The following is a 22,127-nucleotide window of genomic DNA, read 5'->3' as shown; positions in this document are numbered from 1 at the left end:
AAGTGAGATAGCTGAGACTTGACTTCAAAGACCTTTTTGCTACTATGTCCGCTTTCTAGTGTGCCAAAGTCAAAATATATCAGGAGCCCATAAGAGAGATTATTAGACAAGGCCAAGATAAACATCTTGAAACAGGAAGCCAAAGTTACCATCTTTCATCTCCTATAATGCTTTTGCCACCTAAAACAAGATATGGGTGTTATAGTGATGGTAGGGAACAGAACTGGGGACCCTGAGAAAAATCTCCAAAATAAGGTTCTTTTGCCCTTAACTAAATCTTAGAATCTTCTGAGCTCCATTTAAATCATGGAATTGCCCACTATACTTTCACGTTGGTAAGAATGATTATGCTTATAAACTCTCCTTATGTTCTGTAAACCAAATTAATGATTTTATCCTAAGATGCCTTAAAAAAAATTTTTAAAAAACCAAAAAACTAAGCACTGCCTTCGTATGAGTGCAGATACTTAATTATAACTTTCATTATAGTGAAGCTACTTATTATACTGAGATTACATTAATGAATTAACAAGAGCCTTAAGCCATAGTTTTGACACTTAAGTATTAGCATTTTATTTCAAGCACTTATGCTCATCCTTGAGTTTAAAAAGTCTAACAAAATCTAAGAACCCGGGTTCCTTTAAAACATGTTTACCTACTTGTGGAGACACCAACAGGAACCAGCAAACCATTGTTTATTTATTTACATAATGTATCTCCCATGGAGACCTATTTGGCTTACCACTCTTCATAGGCCTAGTACAATCTCATAGAGCACCCTAGGATTTCACTGATCAATACCTAATGGCACCTAAAAGTACCTATGCTTCTTTTCTTGTTCCATGAATCCGTGAAAGTCTGCAGATCCTCCCAGCTCTAGAAGCAGTCATGTTTTTTACCAAAATCAGCATTTTGCTTCATGGAAACACAGGCAACATCTGATAGCAAAGAGGGCATTAAGATTTGACTTAACCAAAATTGCCTGACAACAAAAAAGTCATTTCATCATTCTGCTTTGCAATGTAGTCTTCAGAAATCAACGGTGATAAAAAGCAGGAAATAACTGTTAAAATTTTAGCAACTCCTAAAAGGCTGGAAGGTGGGTTTAACAGTTTATTAGGATTTATAAGTGTCATTTTAAAAACAGTCGATTTAAACCATGTAGAAATAAGTATGCAAAAAGTCTGCAAAACAAAACATACTTTAAACATGTTTAAGTAGATAGATTATCTGAAATTCTGGATTTTTCAGTCACTTCATTGTTATGCTATGGCAGCCAAGTAATCCTTAACTTCAGTTGGAGTAAGCCTCCTAAATCCAGCTTCATTGCAGATTCCAACTTCTATGTTATCCTCTGTCATTTGCCCTTCAAAGCTTTCCTATTGAGGAGGGAGGAAAAAAGGTCAATTTTCTAAGCAGTTAATCATGAAATCATTGTAAATCCAGTTGTTGAATACTGAGCTAACCTTTAGGGTTAAGATGGCTGTATGAATGGCATCTTCAAGTTCCAGATCTTCATTATATCTGAAGAATTTAAAAAAAATTACTTATATCATTGTTTATATTCTTTATAACTATTTAAATACAATGACAGCAACAACGTAAGTTTTTAAAACTCTAAACATCTTAAAAATACTAAATTACACATTCTTTTAATCACCTCCTTGTAGCTGTCCCCAGATTAAAAAAACTGACAATATCTGGTGCTCAATTCCCAACATCATGAACGGTATGACCCTAAAATGAGTTTAATTTAGGAAACTTTTTTTTTTTTTTTTGAGACACAGTTATCTTGGCTTACTGCAAGCTCCACCTCCCGGGCTCATGCCATTCTCCTGCCTCAGCCTCCCAAGTAGCTGGGACTACAGGCGCCCACTACGCCCAGCTAATTTCTTTGTATTTTTAGTAGAGATGGGTTTCACTGTGTCAGCCAGGATGGTCTCGATCTCCTGACCTCGTGATCCGCCTGCCTCGACCTACCAAAGTGCTGGGATTACAGACACGAGCCAACACACCCAGCCAGGAAACTTCTTAAGTATAAATATTTTAACAATCAGGATGTGGTGGCATTATTATAATTTTTAAAACACAGAAAAATCAGAACTTTGCTAAAATCTTTTTCTTATAAGTTAAAACATAACATGTCACTTCCTGCCGATACCAGTGTGGACGGTGCGAAGAGTGGCTGGGTCGTTTCTTCGGTTCTCCCCATCCCCTACTTTCCTCCCTCCATTGTCAACCGTTGCTCACCCTTCCCAGACTCCCCAGCCCCTCCCTAGCTCCTTCCTAATCTCGGTGCCACCTTTTCCTTTTTCTCTGCTCAGCCTGTGTTAGGGTGAAGCCTGGAGGAACCCCGGGCGCTGTACCAGAGAAAAGACAAGGATGACCCTCAGCCCACCAGCCCAATCACTGGGTTCACCACCTCCATAGCAACGAGACTGATGCTGCTCACCTGTTCTGGCCACATATGGCCCGTGGCTGACTTGGCCTTCAGTGGCATCATGCCTTAGGGGCTTTTTTTTCCCTCAAGACAGAATCTTGCTCTGTCGCCCAGGCTGGAGTGCAGTGGTGCAATCTTGGCTCACTGCAAACTCCGCCTCCCAGGTTCAAGTGATTCTCCTGCCTCAGCCTCCCGAGTAGCTGGGATTACAGGCGCGCGCTATCACTCCTGGCTAATTTTTGTATTTTTAGTAGAGACGGGGTTTCACCATGTTGGCCCAGCTGGTCTCGAACTTCTGACCTCAGGTGATCCGCCTGCCTCGGCCTCCCAAAGTGCTGGGATTACAGGCGTGAGCCACTGCGCCTGGCCAGTCTTATGAGTATTTCTAAATCAGTGCCTGCAAAGATGGCAAACCTATGCTATGCCAGGGAGATACAGGAGACTGGATTGGGACAATTTTGGGTCATAAAGATGCTGTTTGGAGTGCAACACTGAATAAGGATGCCACCAAAGCAGCCACAGCAGCTGCAGATTTCACAAAGTGTGGGATGCTATCCCAGGAGATGAACTGATGACCCTGGCTCATAAACACATTATTAAGACTATGGATTTCATGCAGGATAGTAATTATTTGTTAACCAGGGGACAGAATAAACTGTTTTGCATATATGACTTGAACAAACCCGAAGCAGAACCTGAGGAAATTAGTGATCACAGCTCTGATATTAAAAAGGCCCTATGGTACAGTGAGGATAAACAGATTCTTTCTTCTGATGACAAAACTGTTAAGACTTTGGGATCATGCTACTATGACAGAAGTGAAATCTCTGAATTTTATTATGTTGGCTAGTAGTATGGAATATATTCCTGAGGGAGAGATTTTGGTAATAACTTATGGCTGATCCAGTGCTTTTGACAGTACAGTAAGTTTGGAACCAATTAAATCCTTTCAAGCTCCTGCAACCATTAACTCTGAATCTCTTCACCTTGAGAAAGAATTTCTTGTTGCAGGTGGTGAAGATGTTAAACTTGTAAGTATGATGATAATAGTGGAGAAGAATTAGAATCCTACAAAGGACACTCTGGTCCTATTCACTGTGTGAGATTTGATCCTGATGGAGAACTCTATGCCAGTGGTTCTGAAGATGGAACACTGAGACTGGCAAACTGTGGTAGGAAAAACATACGGCCTTTGGAAATGTGTGCTTCCTGAAGAAGATAGTGGTGAGCTGGCAAAGACAAAGATTGGTTTTCCAAAGACAAGAGAAGAGCTAGAAGAAATTGCTTCAGAGAATTCAGATTCCATCTATTCTTCAACTCCTCAAGTTAAGGCCTGAACATCAAGCATGTGCCACAGACAGCATACAACTGGACTAGAACGAGCAAGCAGAGAAAAGCATCAGCCTTCCAGAGTTACTCTCTGCTTAAGGCAAAAACAGCAATAAATAATGAGGAATATGAATTAGCTCCATTGCTGGAACAACTAACATGGTGTTACCCATAAGTGAAATCTCAAGAGTATCAGATGAAGGGAGGTTGAGTTATCCTCTTGTAGTACAATGGCCTGTCATCTTTTTAATGAATATGTACAAGATAACATCCGACTTCTCTTATTACAATTAAGAGTTCTTGCAGCTGTTTATGTCATTATGGAGAAGAAAAATATATTGGCTTATTTGTCTGACTTTTCCCTTAAAGCAGAATGTCTTTGTTGCTGTTGTTTTTTGCTTTGGTTGTAAAGAGGGAATACATGATAAAGTAACTGGTTTTATTTCTTTCATTGTACACTGGTTCTGAACATCTAATTATTTTTAGTTGTCTAAATAAAATGCCTCTGAAACAAAAAATAAAACAAATCATAACATATCATGTAATAACAATGTGAAATCTTTGGAAGACTCATTAATATATAAAAGAAAAATGAAAAAGTGCTTTAAGAGCCTAAGATTAAGTTTACCATTTAAACCCAGGCCTAAGATTTTTAATAACCTTAACGTTACGTGAAAAATGTACTGTGAAGGCTCATCTGTTAAACAGAGTTACGAAATTTTTTATTATTATTCAGCCATAAAAAAATGAAATCCTGTCATTTGCAGCAACATGGATGGAACTCGAGGTCATTATGTTAAGCAAAATAAGCCAGGCACAGAAAGATAAATATTGCATGTTGTCACTCATATGTGGGAGCTAAAAAAGTGGATCTCATGGAGGGAGAGAGTAGCACAGTGGTTACCAGAGGCTGGGAAGGGAGAAGGGAAGAAGAAATGAAGGAAGTTGGTTAAGGGGTCTAAAAATACGGTCAGACAGGAGGAATAAGTTCTGGTGTCCAATAGTACAGTCAGGAAATTATCGTTAACAATTTACTGTATATTTCAGAACAGCTAGAAGATCTGCTATGTTCCCAACACAAAGAAAAGACAGATGTTTGAGGTAATGGATATCCAATTACCCTGATTTGACACTGCATACAGGTATCAAAATATCACATGTACTGCAAAAATATGTGCAACTATTACATATCAAGAAATAAAACATTTTCTTCTTCAAAAGCTTGGAGAGTTCCGAAGGACTACAGTAACACTGAGACTAGAATACAGCTGGAAATAAGTGAGAGCAGCTTGTACTTGGGCACCGACAGATTTTCACATAGTGCTCCACTTTTTATCAAGCACATGTATCAAATATTTAATATACCTTCAACTCCAGGCATTTGGTTTCACAATTTTTTTTACTGTCGTACTGTTATCATTAAATCATTTAAAAATTTGTCTCCCCAAATGTTTTATTCCAGATTCAATGTTCTTTTTTTCCCTCCTGAAATGGCACAAAAAGTGAAGTAAAAAGTAAAAAAACCAAAAGCATTTAGGAAACCATAGAATGTAGAAAGAGAACTCCTTAGGAAATGAATATTAATTATCACTTAATATACTGAAGTCTAGGAAACTAGAAGGGAGGGAAGTTTTTGGTTTATCTGTAACTAGATTCATATACAGAGTAATATAGCAAGTTTCTTTAGTCCCATGATATTAATTTACTTAAAGAGCACCAAAAACCATAAAGTGAGTTTGCTAATGAATGCAGTTACAATGAGTAGGCCTACCTTTTCTCAAGGAAAGTCTTCCCATTCACATAGTTCTTTCCCATTGCTGTAGCTTTCCAGGCAAAGTAAGCTCCCTAATCAGGAAAGAAAGAGTAAAAAACCATATTTTAAAACACAAATACAATTATATTGCCCTGCCATTTAATTTTTAGCTTTATTAATTGTTCTCTAACTTCGAAGGTCACAGAATATTATTAGAATGGAAAACGTCACAGAATAGGTTATTTTTTAAGAAGGCTAGAAGGATGGAAACCAAAGAGGCATGAAGAAACTTTTGGAGGTTCTGGAAATTTTTGATATCCTCATTGTAGTAATGGTTTCTTCAGGCATTTACATATATCAGAACTCATCAAACTGATGAGCTGGTGATGATGCAATTAAGTGTAAAATTATGTAAAAAATCCAGTTAAAAGAAACTGAGGTTAACTTAAAGCAAATAATCAAGAGTAGTATTTTAGTTTAATAGACTGAAGCGATTTAAAAATCTATCATATAAATCTGAAAAATGGTGATCAACTCTTGATCATTAGTGAATTAAAAAGAGAGCATCTCACTAGAAAAAAATACCAAAAGAAACATAATCCAATATGTTTTAAATGAAAACAATTGTTTTTTAGATACAACAGAGGAAAATAGGACAAAAGATAAAATCAGGATTCCAGAAATGGTGGCTTCTGCTACCTTCTGGAAAGGAAGATAAGAGGGCCTGTCATTTAGCTTCGGAAGCTCAGAGATGGAGTAACAACACTATCAAAGTTCCCAAAATACTTATTTTTCTGATTTAATTAACAACCAAAATATTTTTCTTTTGCCATCTCAGGTTATAAAAGTAGATTATAAGGTTTGCATTGAGTGAACTTGTAATTATCTAATAATCCATAAAACATGAAAGATCATTTCCTAATCTTGAATTTTGTCTTAAGGTTCTCATAGCAAATGGGACAGATGTGGAGTAGTATTATCCTTTACAAACACCTTCTATTCAGATACCATTCTTCTGCATTAGAGCAGACAACTTACCCAAGGTACCAATTACACAATCATTTTTGCAAAACACTGAATTCAAGATAGATTAATGTTTTTGCTGGAAAACTCACTCAAGTCAGCCCCAAGATTCAACTGATGGCAAACACTACAACACTGTCCTCCAGATCCACATCTTCAATTGCAGTATTTCCCGAAGTAACAGGTTTAAATACATTTGATAACTATTTCAACAAATCACCCAAGTGTATGAAGTTAATGAACATGGCAAAAGAGGGTAGAACTAATACAGCTTCCTTATCAGAAGACCAAATTACCAAAATTTTAAATATACACACAAAAATGCACAACCTCATACTTTCTAAAGCCCAAGAGAAAAGAAGAAAATACTGCTAAATTGTAAAGTTTTTATGGCTTCTATTTCTGTTACATATTCAAAGAGCACTTTTAACAAATCCCTCAAATACATCAAATGATACTTACAGATGGATCTGACTGAAATAAATATGGTCGTCCCTCATTCCAACCACAAATAAGTAAAGAAACTCCAAATGGACGAACACCACTGCAGAGAGGAAAATGAAAATTACTTGGCATTTTCATGGTGTTAAAGTCATCCTCAAGAATTTATCAGTACTCTCAAATAAAGCAAATTATCAGGCAAACTGAATTAGACTTTTAAGTTCCTTAGAAAGTATTTAACACCTTTCTGAATGAATCAATTCAAAACTAATTCTCTTTATGGTAGTGAGGAATGGTAGCCAAATAAAAAAAAATTTGAATTGAACAGCGTGTTAACTAAGACACTGTGGTTAATAAGTGTGTAGTAACATTTAGTGTCCTAATAAAATGACAACTTTCAATTAATGCAGCTTTTCCACTAGGTTTACCTATTACAAAATGACAACTTTCAGTTAATGCAGCTTTTCCACTAGGTTTACCTATTACAAAATGACAACTTTCAGTTAATGCAGCTTTTCCACTAGGTTTACCTATTACAAAATGACAACTTTCAATTAATGCAGCTTTTCCACTAGGTTTACCTATTACAAAATGATAATTTTCAGTTAATGCAGCTTTTCCACTAGGTTTACCTATTACAAAATGACAACTTTCAGTTAATGCAGCTTTTCCACTAGGTTTACGTATCAACAACTACCTATATGCTATCTCATCTACACCCAAACTTAAGAAACTGGGGAATGAAAAGAAATATGAATACGTCCAAGAGCTGCTTTCATCATGTGCTTACCATCATTTCTGGTTAGAAAGATAAATTTGAAAGTAGCGGCCAGGCGCAGTCCCAACACTTTGGGAGGCCAAGACAGGCAGACCACTTGAGGTCAGGAGTTTGAAACCAGCCTGGCCAACATAGCAAAACCACATCTCTACCAAAAAAATACAAAAAAAAAAAAAAATTAGCTAAGCATGGTGATGCACGCCTGTGGTGCCAGCTATTCAGGAGGCTGACGCATAATTGCTTGATCCCAGGAGGCAGAGGTTGCAGTGAGCCAGGATCATGCCATTGCACTCCAGCCTGGGCGACAGAGTGAGACTCTGACTCAAAAAAAAAAAAAAAAAAATTTAAAGTTGCAATGATTGTCTGTCCATAAAGTGTTTTAATCACTGGCAAAAGAACTTTGTATATCTAGAAGCTGCTTTCTGCTGTTACATAAGCAACAAGAAAACACATTTTTTTCCTTAAATAAATACTCCAGAGCCAGATAAGATCAGAAATATTCATCATAGTGATTCTGTCCACTTGTTAAGCAAATACAGAAATGGTAAGTCCCACTCTATTTATATATCTACTCTTTAAAATAACTTCCCCCTACAATTCATGGCACATTTCAAGTAAAAAAAGCAACTTACCCTGACTGAGTATATTCTTGCATCACAGAAGCTACTCTCTGTACCAGCTGAGCTGTAGGAATGGGTTCTTGGTACACAAGATAGTATTGTTGAGCTAGTTTTCGAGCTCTGTGCACAAGCACTCTAACAAGGAAAAAATAAGATTTAATTACACAGAACATGCTCTACTACCTGAAGACTCATTCTCCTTTTACAGGCATGTACCTGCAGCACAAGTTTAACATGTATCTCTCTAATGGTGGCTATTGGATCAAAGCTAGTCTTACTCTAACACTGGATTCCAGTTGATATAGAAGAAAATATCAGAGCATCAGAGTACCAGTTAGCTTAAAAGTAACAGATTTAATGTACAAAAATGAGAACTTTATCTTGCTCCACGGCTTCTTCAAGACTGTACCCCCATCCAAGGGCAGCCGCTTGTCTTTTTACAGCTCACCCCAGCCCACACACACATACAAGCACACATAAACACACAGGCACACAATTCTGAGCATATTTTTCTCACTTCAGGTCACTACTTTCTGCAGACTGTTTCAATCTCTCTGCCTGTGCTTCACAGAGTACCCTTCAGAGATTAAGAAACAGTAAGAAACTACTTGTAAGTAACTAAAAATGTAAAATTCGGCTAGGTGCAGTGTTTCACGCCTGTAATCCCAACACTTTAAAAGGCTGAGGCAGGAAGATCACTTGAGGCCAGGAGTTTCAGACCTGCCTGGGCAAGACCCTGGGTTACTTTAAAGAGAATAACTCAGATGTGAAAGAGGAGGGAGACAGAGTACATAACTCCTCTTTTCTCTGTTTAATGGGCTTTCCCTTCTGACATATTCCTCTTCTACTATACAGGAACTGGGCATAAGGCTTTAGTTTTCTCCAGTGCAGTTTAAAATGATAAAAGCAATACCCAGCATGACCCTGTCTCTTAAAATTTTTTTTCAGAAGTAAAATTTGTCAAAAGAGATTAAGAAGATATTATATAACAATCAAATATATTAGCAAGACAAATAGGATTTATCTTTGCCAGCTCATATACTACTGATCTGAAATATGCACATTTTCCCTCTGTGTGACAGTCATGTCCCATCCCTCAGTTTATCCTATCAGTGGCAGCACAATGCAGTATCCAGCCTATATAGTGGTGACAAGATTCACTGCCTGATCACATTCCACTGACCTTGTTGCGTTGATTCATTGAAGTGAAACTTTGCCTCTACCTATCTTGCTCCACAAAATCATGAGCAATAAAGTAATACTCCTTTTACTTGTTTAAATGACAGACACAGAAAGCTGTCAATCTCTTTCAACTTGCTGGTACCCTGAGTAACAAGATTATTCTCTCTTCCTGTGAAATATAAAGGGGGTGATTATACAAGCATTGGGATCCTGGTTGGCTGCCACACTCAACAACTTGCAGTGGTGTTTGAGAATTTTGTTCCTTTGTGAAGAACAGGAAAAAAGATAACTCTGGATGGTGATACTTTCTTTTGTTGCCTCATACTTTTTAAAATATAGTTTATTATAACTTAAATTGCTTTTATCATTTTTAAACTGCACTGGCGAAAACTAAAGCCCTTACGCCCAGTTCCTGGATAGTAGAAGAGGAATATGTCAGAAGGGAAAGTCCGCTAAACAGAGAAAAGAGGAGTTATGTAATCTATCTACCTCCTCTTTCACATCTGAGTTATTCTCTTTAAAGTAACCTATACAGGCAAACTAAATTCAGCTCTCAACGAGGCTGCTATTGCTAAACAAAGCACACACAAAAAGAGGAACTGGAAGATTAAAGGAAAACAACCTTGGTTTTTTCTCCTGAAAATACAGATTACAATCAATTCATGAGATGGTGAGAAACACTATAAAAAGTATAAAGTACCTGTAATCGGGGCCCATGCCACTGTACACCAAACCTATATGCTTGGTAATTGGTTCTACTTTGTGTACACTTCGCTCATCATACAGAATGGATTTCTGTTTTTTCTCAGTTGCTAATACCACACCATTTGCAGCTTAAAAAAAAAAGAGAGAGACATAAATGTTTAATCATTTTTAAGACTGTTTTAACAGCTTTCTAATTATGGATGCGCTAAACGCAAACTCCTTTATTTCCTTTAATTTATAAAACCTTTTCTTCCGGAGTCCTATTACCAAAATTACCTAAGAAATGGTAAGTCAGTTTTTCCCTCACTGGTCATCTAGTACTACACAAAAAAATCCTCCCTACAGCTAAAGGTATTACATAAACTTTCGTAAAGCACTCTAAGGATACCTGAGAGTTCACATGTTTTAAAATAAGGGATTTCTGTCTACTTGTCCCAATATTCTTATAACATGAAATTTACAATAAATGATACAGGCTTTTAAAGTGAAACACAACACATTTAGCTTATGTTTTATAATTAAGCTTTCCTAAATTGTAAGGATAAAAACTGCCAGGAAGTAGTGATATAATCAGTGGAAAAACAAAAAAAGACTCAGTTTTCTGAATAAGAAAGACTATTGTGAATATCACAACTAACAGATAAAGGTGTTACTATTTACTTTGAAAAGAAATTGGAATGACCTTAGACTTATTACTATTTAAACTCCAAAACACTGTAAATTAACAAAAAATTGTTAAAAATTATACTGCTGCAGCTCTGTATAAATTAATTACTAATGAATTCCAAAATAATTAGGATAACTACTAACAGGCATCTGAAATGAATGAAGCATTTCATTACCTTTAATTCCCACGGACGGGGCTCCTCCAGCTACAGCAGCCAAAGCATATTCAATCTGGACAAGTTTACCAGACGGGCTTAAAAGAAACACAGGTATTTGTAAGTTCACATATCATCAAATATTTATTGTAAGAACATCTCTGAGATAGTGCAGACATACAGGTCAAATCCAATTTATCCAACTCCAGGGAGTAACTGGCCTTTGACCTCTATCATGAAGTGGCACAGAAACCAAGTTTACAGCTGGGCGCAATGACTCAAGTTTGTAATCCCAGCACTTTGGAAGGCCAAGACGGGTGGATCACCTGAGGTCAGGAGTTCGAGACCAGCCTGACTAACATGGTGAAACCCTGTCTCTACTAAATATACAAAAATTAGCCGGGTATGGTGGCGCATGCCTGTAATCCCAGCTACTTGGGAGGCTGAGGCAGGAGAATTGCTTGAATCCGGGAGGTGGAGGTTGCAGTAAGCCAAGATTGCACCATTGCACTCTAGCCTGGGCAACAAGGCCGAAACCTCATCTCAAAAAAAAAAGAGAAAGACAGAAAGAAAGAAACCAAGTTTACAAGGCAATTGGAACATACTCCTACTGAAGCACTACTTTCTCTTTGGTTGTTTTTTGTCTGCCACATGGAGCAGTGGTATTACTGTTGCTTCTTTTCACCCTAAGTTTTCTATGCCTGTTTTCTCACCTGTAAAATGAGGACACAGTAACCACAACTGGTTTTCCGTATCAGTGGATTCCACAGGGCTGACTACAGGACTTGAATACGCCCTGACTTGGTATTTGTGGGGGTCCTGAAATCACCGTCCCCTACAAGGGTCCTGTACCTATTTCAAAGCATTGTTGTGATTAAGTGAAGTAATTCCTATAAAACTCTCTGGCATAAAATCAGTAACAAGCACATACTGAATAGTAATGTTATTAAGAACATGTATGTGTCTGTTAAAAACCAAACAGCAGCACATATTTCAAGTCGGAGGGTGGTTTTAGAAAACAGACATGGCCTAAGACAATAAGACCTAGATATCACTCACAATTAAGTATTCTCTATATAATATACAACTATTTCTAGAAGCACGAGATGGTCACACTTAACAGATCTGGTTCCATGGATTTGGTAGCTAAACGCAAGTCTCAAACTGGCCTTTTAACGTTATCCTTTATTTCAACCTAGTTGTTTAAATGGAATCATCATAAACCAACCTAATTTCATAGATAAAGTCTGAGTGAAAGTAATTTGTCCAAAGTGACACAGCTAGGTCCTTATCTCCCGTCTACTAATGAAAATATAAATTTCAGAAGGCCATATTTTCTCTTCATATAATTACGAATATTCCCTTGGTCACTCAAATCTTAACTCCATCCCTCCTTGCTCAAAACACACAGACTACTCTCAGACTTCAAACGCCTCATTGACAAGCTAATCCCTCCATCTGAAATGCATTTCTCTATTGCCCTGTGAACTCCTTTCATTCAATCATGTCCTAAGGGAAGTTGCCCTGAACCCTCAGATTAAGTTGAATACCTATTCACTGATGCCTGTGATGTCCTGTACTTCCTCTTTGTCTAAGATTCATCATATCTGAATTGTTATTTTTTTTTTTTTAGAAACAGGGTCTTGCTATGCTGCCCAGGATGGTCTCAAACACCTGGTCTCAAGCAATCCTCCTGCCTCAGTCTCTTTATTATTTTTACAATATTTGTCTTCCTCAATAAAGTAGCTATGTTCAGTCAGGATTCCAGCACATAACCTAATACCAGGAATCCACAATCATTTGGCTGACAGAGACACATCTAGACCAATTAAAGAAACAGACCTAAGGGTGACAGCTTTAAGGCTCTTGATATAATTAATTTGAGCAGAATAACATCAACTGACATTTAAATTAAAAAATTAGGCTGAACTTTTTTTCCTTTAATAGTCACTATTTCAATAATCATATCATAACTTTCTGGGTCCATCCAACTTTCAATTATTGTTCAATACCTAATTCATATACCCCTGGGTAACATTTAAAGGCTCATGTAAACTTAATAGCTACCATTTCTCTGTTCCTATTACCTGTACATACCTATCTTTACTACTGCATGATTTCTCTGCGTGAAAGCTCACTAACCTGTGAGCCGGCTGAGCAATCAACCATCTTTATATTCCATAATGCCACTATCCCATTCCATAGCATCAGCATCCCTACATGGGATAACTGAAATAGCCTTCTAACTGGTTTTCCTCTTTCTCAACCTTACTTCCACCCCCAGCCAAAGTTACCTTTGGACCATGTCACCTACACTTAGATTTTGTAATAACTTCTTTGTTCACGTAAAATAAAATCTCCTTCTCTGGCCTACAAAGTCCTACACGATTAGCCCTCTCCCACATTACCTCCTTGCTCACTACAGCACATTTGCCTCATTTTTATTCCTTTAAGAGCTCAAGCTCCTTCCCAGTTTCAGGGCTTTCATACATGCTGTTCCCTCTGTCTACAAGTCTCCTTATTCCTAAATCTTCAAATAGCTGGCTACTTTTAATCTTCCAGTCTCAAAAATCACCCCCAAGCACAAGCCTTTCCTGATTACTCAATCTAAAGTCATATTCCTTCCTTCACCCTTTTTAAAATAAAATTCCTTAGTAAAAGAATGTATTAGTAGGTACCAATTTGTTTACTCATTTATTGTCAATTCCTCAACCAAATGTAGTCCACAAGAACTGTTTCATCCTGTATGGTCTCTAGTCCCTTCCACCATTAGTTTACTTCTGATTACGAGAGGCTAGAAACAAATATTTTCTTTTTATCTAAAACAGCTGAATCCACCATGTTAAAACACACACACACACACACGTTTGGTTTTTTTAAAAAAAACTTTTAGATATGGGGTATCACTTTGTGACCCAGGCTGGAGTGCAGTGGCAGAATCACAGCTCACTGAATCCTAAACTCTTGGGTTCAAGTGCTCCTCTCGCCCTCAGCCTCCCAAATAGCTTGGATTACAGGCACATGCCTGGCTAATTTTTTAATTTTTTTCAGAGATAGGGTCTTGCTGTGTTGCCCAGGCTAGTCTTGAACTCCTGGGCTAAAGTGATCCTCCTGCCTCAGTCTCCTGAGTAGCTGGGATTACAGGTGTGAGTCACCCTGCCTGGCCAAAAGTTTATTTTAATAAAGAAAATTTGTTATAAAAAGATTCAGTCCCTGAAGGTATACGGTTGTTTTATGTTTTCAGCTCCACTAGGATTACACTTTCTTCGCGATAAAAGACCACATTTGCAGCCTGGGTAACATCGCAAGACCTCATGCCTTACAAAAAAAAATTAGCAGGCAGGGTGGTGCACACCTCTAGTCCCAGCCACTCCAGAGACTGAGGCAGGAGGGTCCCTTGAGCCCAAGAGCTGGAGGCTGCCAAGTCCCTGTCCCTAAAAAAAGGACCACATTTGTTTTCTTCACAAATAGGAACAGTGAATACATCCTGCACACACTATTCTGTCATATGTAATATGAGACCTTTTATTGCATAATTAAATTAATCTCGTTCAAAGGTTACAAAAAAACTATTACATACACCCACTGCTTACTGAAAACTGCCAAGAGAAAAGTACTTTTGGAATTTAAGACAACGTTATGTAATGGAAAGTGTATTTTTGTTATCAGAAGAAAAACCCAGTTTGAATGTCAACTCAGCTACTCACCGATGACCTTAGACAAGTTGTTTAATTTGTACAAGCTGTGGTTAGTTCATCTGTAAGAAGCTGAGATAACACTCATTATAGCAGTGGAAAGAGATGGAGCAGGTTAAGGTTAAGTTGCACCTAACAAAGTACTCAACAAGTTAGATCCCGCCTGCCTTCAGTTGTGAGGAGTACATTTTAAGTAAACTGGGCATTACTGATCCTTAAGAAAATGGGTAAGTCAGAAAACTTCCCCAGTCAATTTTTAAAAGTCTTCGGCGATGGTTTTCTCACGTTGAGAGCCATGGTTCGCCCCAACTGTATTCTGGAAAGTAAACTTATTATTCTAATCCCCTTTTCTACAATAGAAAAGCCTACAATCTTGTTTAAAGTAAACATCCCCCTCCCCGACGTTCCCCCCAGTCCACCAAAAAAAGACCAAAACTCAAACTTGCCTCGTTGTTAGGGGTTCACAAAAAAGTGATAGGGGCTTTCGGTTGTTAGTCCTTATGTTTCTAATTCGCGCATCGAAGAAACCGAAAGCGGGAGGTTTTGAAAGACACTAGTGCCAAATGGAGACCAAGACTCCGACTTAACTGTAAAGCTGAGAGTTTTCCAAGAAAAGGGAACCCCACATATTTGACCAAGATTCCAAGTTTCAGAAACCACCGCATCAGGTCTACTTGAGCCAGGAAAAAAATCCTGAGTTCGGAACGGGCCACCCAGAGATGGTTAAGCTAAAACTGCCTTCTTTTCTAGTCTCCAAAGTGAAAGCGAATCCTTGGCTATGTGCCTCACTGTCCCGCAGCCCCATGTTAACCCCGCAAAACCGCATCCCCCCGACCCTCCAGCAGCCTCCGACCAAGGAAGCTCCAGGAATCCCGGGCCGGCCTGGCAAATGACTTTGCAAAGCCGCATTTCCACCTCCATTCCCTACTGGACCCTCCAGAAGCACCAATGCCGACGTCAGAATGGGAAAAACTAAATCGACAGAGCACCAGCAACCTCGACTACGCTGAAGACCTCGAGGGCCCCTTCCATACCTGAATGTAGTCAGCGAAAAGCTGTACCCGCGCTCCGCCATCTTTACCCGAAGAGCCAAAGCACAGCCGCACACATGCGCACTGTGGCCGATTTCCTTTCATTTCCCCGCCCCTCGCCTTTCCTTTACCCTCTATGATTGGAGGAGAGTCAGAGCTGCTCCAAGAGCATGCGGGGTGTTGTAGTTCTAAGACGCGAGGCTTGCCCGATTCTGTGCCTGTGCGCATGCTGAAAGCAGGGGCGGGACCGGGGCGGTCTTCCAGCAGGGAAAATGGCGCTGGCCATGCTGGTCTTGGTGGTTTCGCCGTGGCCTGCGGCCCGGGGAGTGCTTCGAAACTACTGGGAGCGACTGCTGCGGAAGCTTCCGCAGAGCCGGCTGGGCTTTCCCAGTCCTCCGTGGGGTAGGTAAAGAAGGGCTCCGTGGGAGAGGGGGCTGATGACGGGACCTCGGGCAGCGTAGCAGACGCAGCTTACACAATTCGCCCTCAGCCCCGGTTCTGATCCGCGGCCTCATGTCGGGGACGTAGTACGTGACATTCGCATATTAGCGAGAACAGAACGACTGTTTTTGCGCTCCCTCCACCGCAAAAAAAAAAAAAATCCTCTGCTTGTTCCATTCGTACACAGAATGTAACCCAAGCTTGTGTCAAAGATAAATCATAGCCAGCCAGTAAGTAAAGCGCTGAAAACAGATTTTATTCAGTAACTACTGCAGGTAAAGAGCTGAGCTCCATCCCGGTTTGTGCAGAGGTGACTTTGGGCGTTGTAAAGGGAGAATGAGCGAGGCGGGAGTGTAGGGGCTCTGTAGAGTCAGAGAAGTATAGTATAGTGAAGTCAGTGCAAATGTGATTAGCCGGCTGTGTCTGCTAGCTCGCAGTTGTCTTAGGGAGGATTCTATCCTCCCGCAGAGACTCGGAGACAAAGGCCCTATCCTTCCTAATGATTAGATTTCGAAGGAATGGCTCTCAGGGCCTTGAAAGAAAAGCTTCCGAGTTAGTTGCAAGGGATACGTATTTACAATTATATGCCCTTTCCAGGAAATGCTCTAAGGGAGTTCGGGACCTACTATCGGGGTATGTTGGCCAAAATAAATAGGAAATTTTCCAGGCAGCGTTGAGCTTTCTCAGGCAGGCACTTTAAAGGGGGGGCCGAGGTCATCCTAGGATACAGCCTTATGCTGCTAGAAACTATGCTAGAGTTTGGTCCAGTCTGTGGAGTTCAGGAATTTGTACAGAGTTGTCCTGAGAGGACAGTTCTGCAGGTCTCACTTGGCATCAAGGCTCACCACTCTCTGGATCTGTCTGTCCTTTCCAGCCCTGCCCTCACCTCCCCTCCCCCTTCCCCTCTCCCCCCTCTCCTCTTCCCTTCCCTTCTCTCCCTTCTTTCCTCCCTTCCTCCCTCCCTCCCTCCCTCCCTCCCCGCGCAGTACATGTTTTCTGTGGTGTTTGAGCTCTGAGGAGATGAATTCTGTTTCCCATGTTTCACTTGGAATTAATTTTAATTGGAAGTATCTTGGATGTTGAAACTGTCATTGCTTTGGCATTTACATTCTACTCAATTTCTAAGCAGCCTGAAAGTGATAATATCCAGAAATATACCAAGAAAATATATGCCACTATATGCCAAGCAATGTGCCAAGCTTTCTACATGTACTTCCTGGGATAATCTTGACAACAGTCCCATTAGGTGTATACACTTTCCAACTGAAACAGTAGGCTCACAATGGTCCCAAGTTCACAGACAGTCCTGAGCCTGTGTTGTTAATCACCGGGGCATGCTTGGCAATACTTGTGGACATACTGAAAATAAATGCCAGTTGTTAAGTGTTAGAGAACTTTGTGTATTTTTAAGAGTTCTTAAGATCAAAAGAAGTATGGGGGCTGGGCGCGGTGGCTCACACCTGTAATCTCAGCACTTTGGGAGGCCAAGGTGGGTCCATCACCTAAGGTCAGGAGTTCAAGACCAGCCTGGCCAACATCGTGAAACCCCGTCTCTACTAAAAATACAAAATTAACCAGGCGTGGTGGTGCACACCTGTAATCCCAGCTACTTGGGAGGCTGAGGCAGGAGAATCACTTGAACCAGGGAGGCGGAGGTTGCAGTGAGCCGAGATCACGCCACTGCACTCTAGCCTGGGTGACAGAGTGAGACTCAGTCTCAAAAAAAAAAAAAAAAAAAGTATGGCACGTCTAAGAAATAGCAAGGAAAGGGTAAAGGAATGTTGATTTTATAAGCAATTCAGAAAAAGAGAAACTTTGATAGTCACATAAATAAGGCCATACAGAGAAATGGTGAGCTGGCTCTTTTCTTTAGAGAGCAGACAGGAATCAAGATTAAATATTATGAGGAACTAAGTGACTTAAGAAGTTGTATCATAAAGGACCTGACTCAGTTTGAATATAAGAAAAGGCAATTGGCAGTTACATCAGTGCCGGTCAGAAGTGTATTCAGGAAATCTGTCTAGATTTACTTGTAAATTAATCAGGTACTTACTACCCGCCAAGTATTAATGGAATGTGGATAGTTGAGTGATTCTTTGCTTGTTTTGTTCAAGTTAGGTGCCTATCAGAGTCCTGTATTTTATGAGATAAGAAACTTGATGGAATTTCACTGATCTCTTTTCAGCAGGATCCACTAAGAAAAAATTCTGTGTTCCTTATAATTGTATCAGCTTTAGTGTATTTTAATAGCTAAGGTTTCCCGTTATTGAGTTTCACATTCTAAATTTTATATATAATCTTTGTGTGTGTGTATGTTTGACCATTGATTGTTAAGGAAAATGATATCTGTAAATAGTAATTTAGAAGCTAGAAACTAATTCTGTATCTCTTATGTTTTATTTCCTAGGACCAGCATTAGCAGTACAGGGCCCAGCCATGTTTACAGAGCCAGCAAATGATACCAGTGGAAGTAAAGAGAATTCCAGCCTTTTGGACAGTATCTTTTGGATGGCAGCTCCCAAAAATAGACGCACCATTGAAGTTAACCGGTGTAGGAGAAGAAATCCACAGAAGCTTATTAAAGTTAAGGTAATGCATTGATTTTTGTGGGTGTGCTTTTCCTCAAGTCCTCCATTGAATAAGCTCATGGTAGATTCCTATAGCCTAGGAATAAATTATTCTCAGATTGTATGTGTCTACTTTCCTCTGGCCTAAATGAAATACAATATTCTCATTATATACATAATAAGAAGGCTAGAGCCTGCTGTCCTCTAGCCTGAGTATTAGAAACACAGTCAAGGAAGGAGTGAGTTTGGAGACTGGGCAAGGAACGAGGTTGTGAGGTGCCTACATGACTTCTGAATTGTGAGCTGTGTCAGTCTTGAGCTGTGTGAGTTTTGAACTACAGATGAGTAAACATCCTAACTATGGCAGAGCCTAGAATTAAAGCTAGAAGCAGTAGGTATACTGAATCTTGGGTTTTACAAGCCCTTACATATTTGTTTTATTTTTTATCATTTCCAACAAAATACCATGAAGGAAAACCCTAAGATAAGTAATAAAATAGCTAACAACAATTAAGTGTCTATGATGTAGCTCAGTGCCTTATGTTTATTATAACTCATCATGTCTTATAGCCCTCCAAAGCAAATAAGATATTCTTCATTATTAGGATGAAAAAACTGAGGCAAAAAGAATTTGCCTGTGGTCACACAGCTATGAAGCAGTAGATTTTCAAGCTCTGATTTTTGACCTCATGTTCTTTTAAAGATTTTCTTTGTGTTCTCCTATCCTCAGACAATTTCAGATTCTCCTCGCTGACAACATGGATGTACTGTCTTCATTGATCTAGTAAAGAAAAATTACAGTGTGTATTACCTCTGATCTGTTCATGTATGGTTTTAACAGTTAGGATTTCAGTTACTGTTTACTTCATGGCATTCCACAACAGCAGCACCATACAGATGAAACTCGAGAACAGAAAGCTGACTTTCATAAGCATCCACATTCTGTTAAGCAAAACCTTAGAACTTAAGCCAGAAAGTATTATTGAGTGATGGTTGGGGCTGAACTTAAATGTAGAACTGAAAAACACTTTATTACTTAAGACTTACAGTAATTCATAGATTTGCTTAAGAGGACGTAAGATTTTAGGAATGAGATCTTGCACTGATCTATTATGTGACTTCCCTGATCGCATTTATTCTGAGGAAATAGTTCTTATCCTGTGCATTTATTTTCTTCCTTGAATTATTTTCTGTTACATACGGTATATAGTGTGTTATGTTGGGTACTTTGATCATGAAAAGAAGATCAACTGACTGGGTGTCTTCATACCTTCAGTTGTGCATGCAATCCAGTTTCCAGTAGTGGAGTAAAATGAGAATATGGTTAGGCAAGTAATATACAAGCCTCTTTCTTCCTTTCAGAAAAGGAAATTCTGTTGTTATCTGCCTCACAGATGTTAGTATATTAATCTTATCAAGTGTTTAAAGCTTCTTTAATGATCCTGTTTAGTATTTTTCTTTGTATTTTCTTTCAAACCTACATCTAGAATAAGTTGATAAATCTTTTAGAGGTTATAATGTTTCTATTTTATAGTTAAAGTTGGAGATACATATATGTATATCTATATATATATACACACACACATATATACCTATATATATATGCACACATATATATATATATATACGCGCATATATATATCTATATATATATATATACACACACATATATATATCATTAAAATACCGTAAGAATGTAACATAGAAAATAATTTTACATTAAGGAATAATCAGTGTTCATTTTTAAAAAGAAAAATTATACCATATACGAAACCTGTATTCTATACAGGAATTTGAATTACACTGTGATAAAAAGAGGAAGCCAAGGAAGTCAACTTGTAATGTTCTTATCTTGTTTTCCCTAAGATAGATTGAAAGACAAAGGGAATTCACTTTTCCTTGGTGTCTTATTTAAGATGCTGATTGTATGGGTCACTTCATTATGTTGACAAATTCCTTATTTGATATTTAGTATTTGGAGTTAGGGGAAATGAGTATTTTTTTTTTCTTTTTTAGATAACTACAACTGCTGTGTTTAAGTAAAGATATACCAGATTCAGGTTGGCTGAATTCTAGTTCTAGTTTTTCTCTAATTCAAACTCAATGTTGCTTGTCTTCAGTCTTCCTGTTAAAGTGAGGTGGAACTAGATGGTGTATGATGACCTCATGTAGCCTGAACATCCTAAGAAAGTTAAAATGTAAGCATTGCTCCTGTCAGTGGTTATTTGTTCGTTATATTGCCTCTTGTTAAAATACGTTTTTGTTTATTGTTTTAAAGAACAACATAGACGTTTGTCCTGAATGTGGTCACCTGAAACAGAAACATGTCCTTTGTGCCTACTGCTATGAAAAGGTGTGCAAGGAGACTGCAGAAATCAGACGACAGATAGGGAAGCAAGAAGGGGGCCCTTTTAAGGCTCCCACCATAGAGACTGTGGTGCTGTACACGGGAGAGACACCGTCTGAACAAGATCAGGGCAAGAGGATCATTGAACGAGACAGAAAGCGACCATCCTGGTTCACCCAGAATTGACACCAAAGATGTTAAAAGGATAACTTCACAGTAAATCATTTCTCCTGAAATAGAGGAAGATTCTTTATGTTGTTGTGCTTGTTTTTAAATCATCAATATAGTTTAACACATTCTTTCTAAGTAGTTTTGTGTGGGATAATTTGAAGAATATATTATGAGTAAACTCCGAAAATTTTGTTTATCCAAAGGCTCAATGGATTACGTTTCTATTATATACAAGGTTTTAAGTAAACATAAAATTTCCAGAACAAAAATAAAAAATTTAAAATTCATAGCAAAAATTCTGTGTTTTGGCTTTGGTTTTGTTTGCCAGTGCCTTTTCTTAGACAAGAATACTTAACACAGATAACTCCATTTAAGTAACACATGGAAATAGGTTATTATTTGCATTTTTGGTATTTTTTTTTAAGATGGTAGTTGTGGCAGTAAGAATGGTTTTTGTTCTTATTTTTCTCTTAGCAAATTAAAATTGCTTTTGAAGGAAATTACTTTTATGAAACATACTAATTTACTTAGGTGATAGAAGTACTTCTTTACATTTTACATTAAATCAAAATCATATTCAGAATATATGAGATAGCCTATGTTTTGGAAGAGATTATTAGTAAAGATGTGAGCAGATTCCGTAGCACACTGAAAATGTGATAAGAATGTTCTTTGCATTTTTCTTTTAATATGTCCTTTTAGTTTATTTCACTTTTTATCAATTTTATCTCATTGTAACAATAGACTCTTTAACCTAACTTTCTTTTTTTTTTTTTTTTTTTT

General features: G+C 38.4%; 2 protein-coding genes and 1 pseudogene across 3 annotated transcripts; 2 read left to right on the top strand and 1 right to left on the bottom strand.

Annotated features, from left to right (window-relative positions):
* Positions 1-1,100: 1,100 nt before the first annotated feature.
* On the bottom strand, positions 1,101-16,040 carry PSMA2 (proteasome 20S subunit alpha 2). Of its 2 annotated transcripts, XM_004045341.5 has the most exons (8): positions 15,822-16,040; positions 11,114-11,190; positions 10,267-10,399; positions 8,397-8,519; positions 7,008-7,089; positions 5,541-5,614; positions 1,467-1,524; positions 1,101-1,379 (listed from the first exon to the last, which is right to left on the bottom strand). In XM_004045341.5, the coding sequence occupies exons 1-8, from the start codon at positions 15,860-15,862 to the stop codon at positions 1,263-1,265; spliced, it is 705 nt and encodes a 234-aa protein (XP_004045389.1). In that variant the 5' UTR covers positions 15,863-16,040; the 3' UTR covers positions 1,101-1,262. The 2 variants fall into 2 exon arrangements, with proteins under 2 accessions (XP_004045389.1, XP_055203669.1); XM_055347694.2 differs by lacking the exons at positions 1,101-1,379; positions 1,467-1,524 and adding an exon at positions 3,919-5,254 and having other exon boundaries at positions 15,822-15,906.
* On the top strand, positions 2,442-3,777 carry LOC109027791 (serine-threonine kinase receptor-associated protein-like; annotated as a pseudogene).
* A 42-nt stretch (positions 16,041-16,082) lies between the features above and the next one.
* On the top strand, positions 16,083-21,640 carry MRPL32 (mitochondrial ribosomal protein L32). The gene is made up of 3 exons (XM_019031304.4): positions 16,083-16,220; positions 18,667-18,848; positions 21,105-21,640. The coding sequence occupies exons 1-3, from the start codon at positions 16,091-16,093 to the stop codon at positions 21,357-21,359; spliced, it is 567 nt and encodes a 188-aa protein (XP_018886849.2). The 5' UTR covers positions 16,083-16,090; the 3' UTR covers positions 21,360-21,640.
* Positions 21,641-22,127: the final 487 nt, after the last annotated feature.

The sequence above is a fragment of the Gorilla gorilla genome, chromosome 6 (assembly GCF_029281585.2).
Source record: "Gorilla gorilla gorilla isolate KB3781 chromosome 6, NHGRI_mGorGor1-v2.1_pri, whole genome shotgun sequence".
In the NCBI taxonomy this organism is placed as follows: Eukaryota; Metazoa; Chordata; class Mammalia; order Primates; family Hominidae; genus Gorilla; species Gorilla gorilla.
Note: the sequence above shows the minus strand (reverse complement) of the source record. Positions and strands in the feature narration are given on the sequence as shown.

Coding starts and splice junctions, on each gene's coding strand:
- PSMA2 (XM_004045341.5), bottom strand. CDS start 15,862: ATGGCGGAGCGCGGGTACAGCTTTTCGCTGACTACATTCAG. Junction 11,191..15,821: donor TTTTCGCTGACTACATTCAG/GTATGGAAGGGG, acceptor GTTTCTTTTAAG/CCCGTCTGGTAAACTTGTCC. Junction 8,520..10,266: donor GGCATGGGCCCCGATTACAG/GTACTTTATACT, acceptor TTTCCTTGTTAG/AGTGCTTGTGCACAGAGCTC.
- MRPL32 (XM_019031304.4), top strand. CDS start 16,091: ATGGCGCTGGCCATGCTGGTCTTGGTGGTTTCGCCGTGGCCTGCGGCC. Junction 16,221..18,666: donor CTTTCCCAGTCCTCCGTGGG/GTAGGTAAAGAA, acceptor TTTATTTCCTAG/GACCAGCATTAGCAGTACAG. Junction 18,849..21,104: donor AGAAGCTTATTAAAGTTAAG/GTAATGCATTGA, acceptor ATTGTTTTAAAG/AACAACATAGACGTTTGTCC.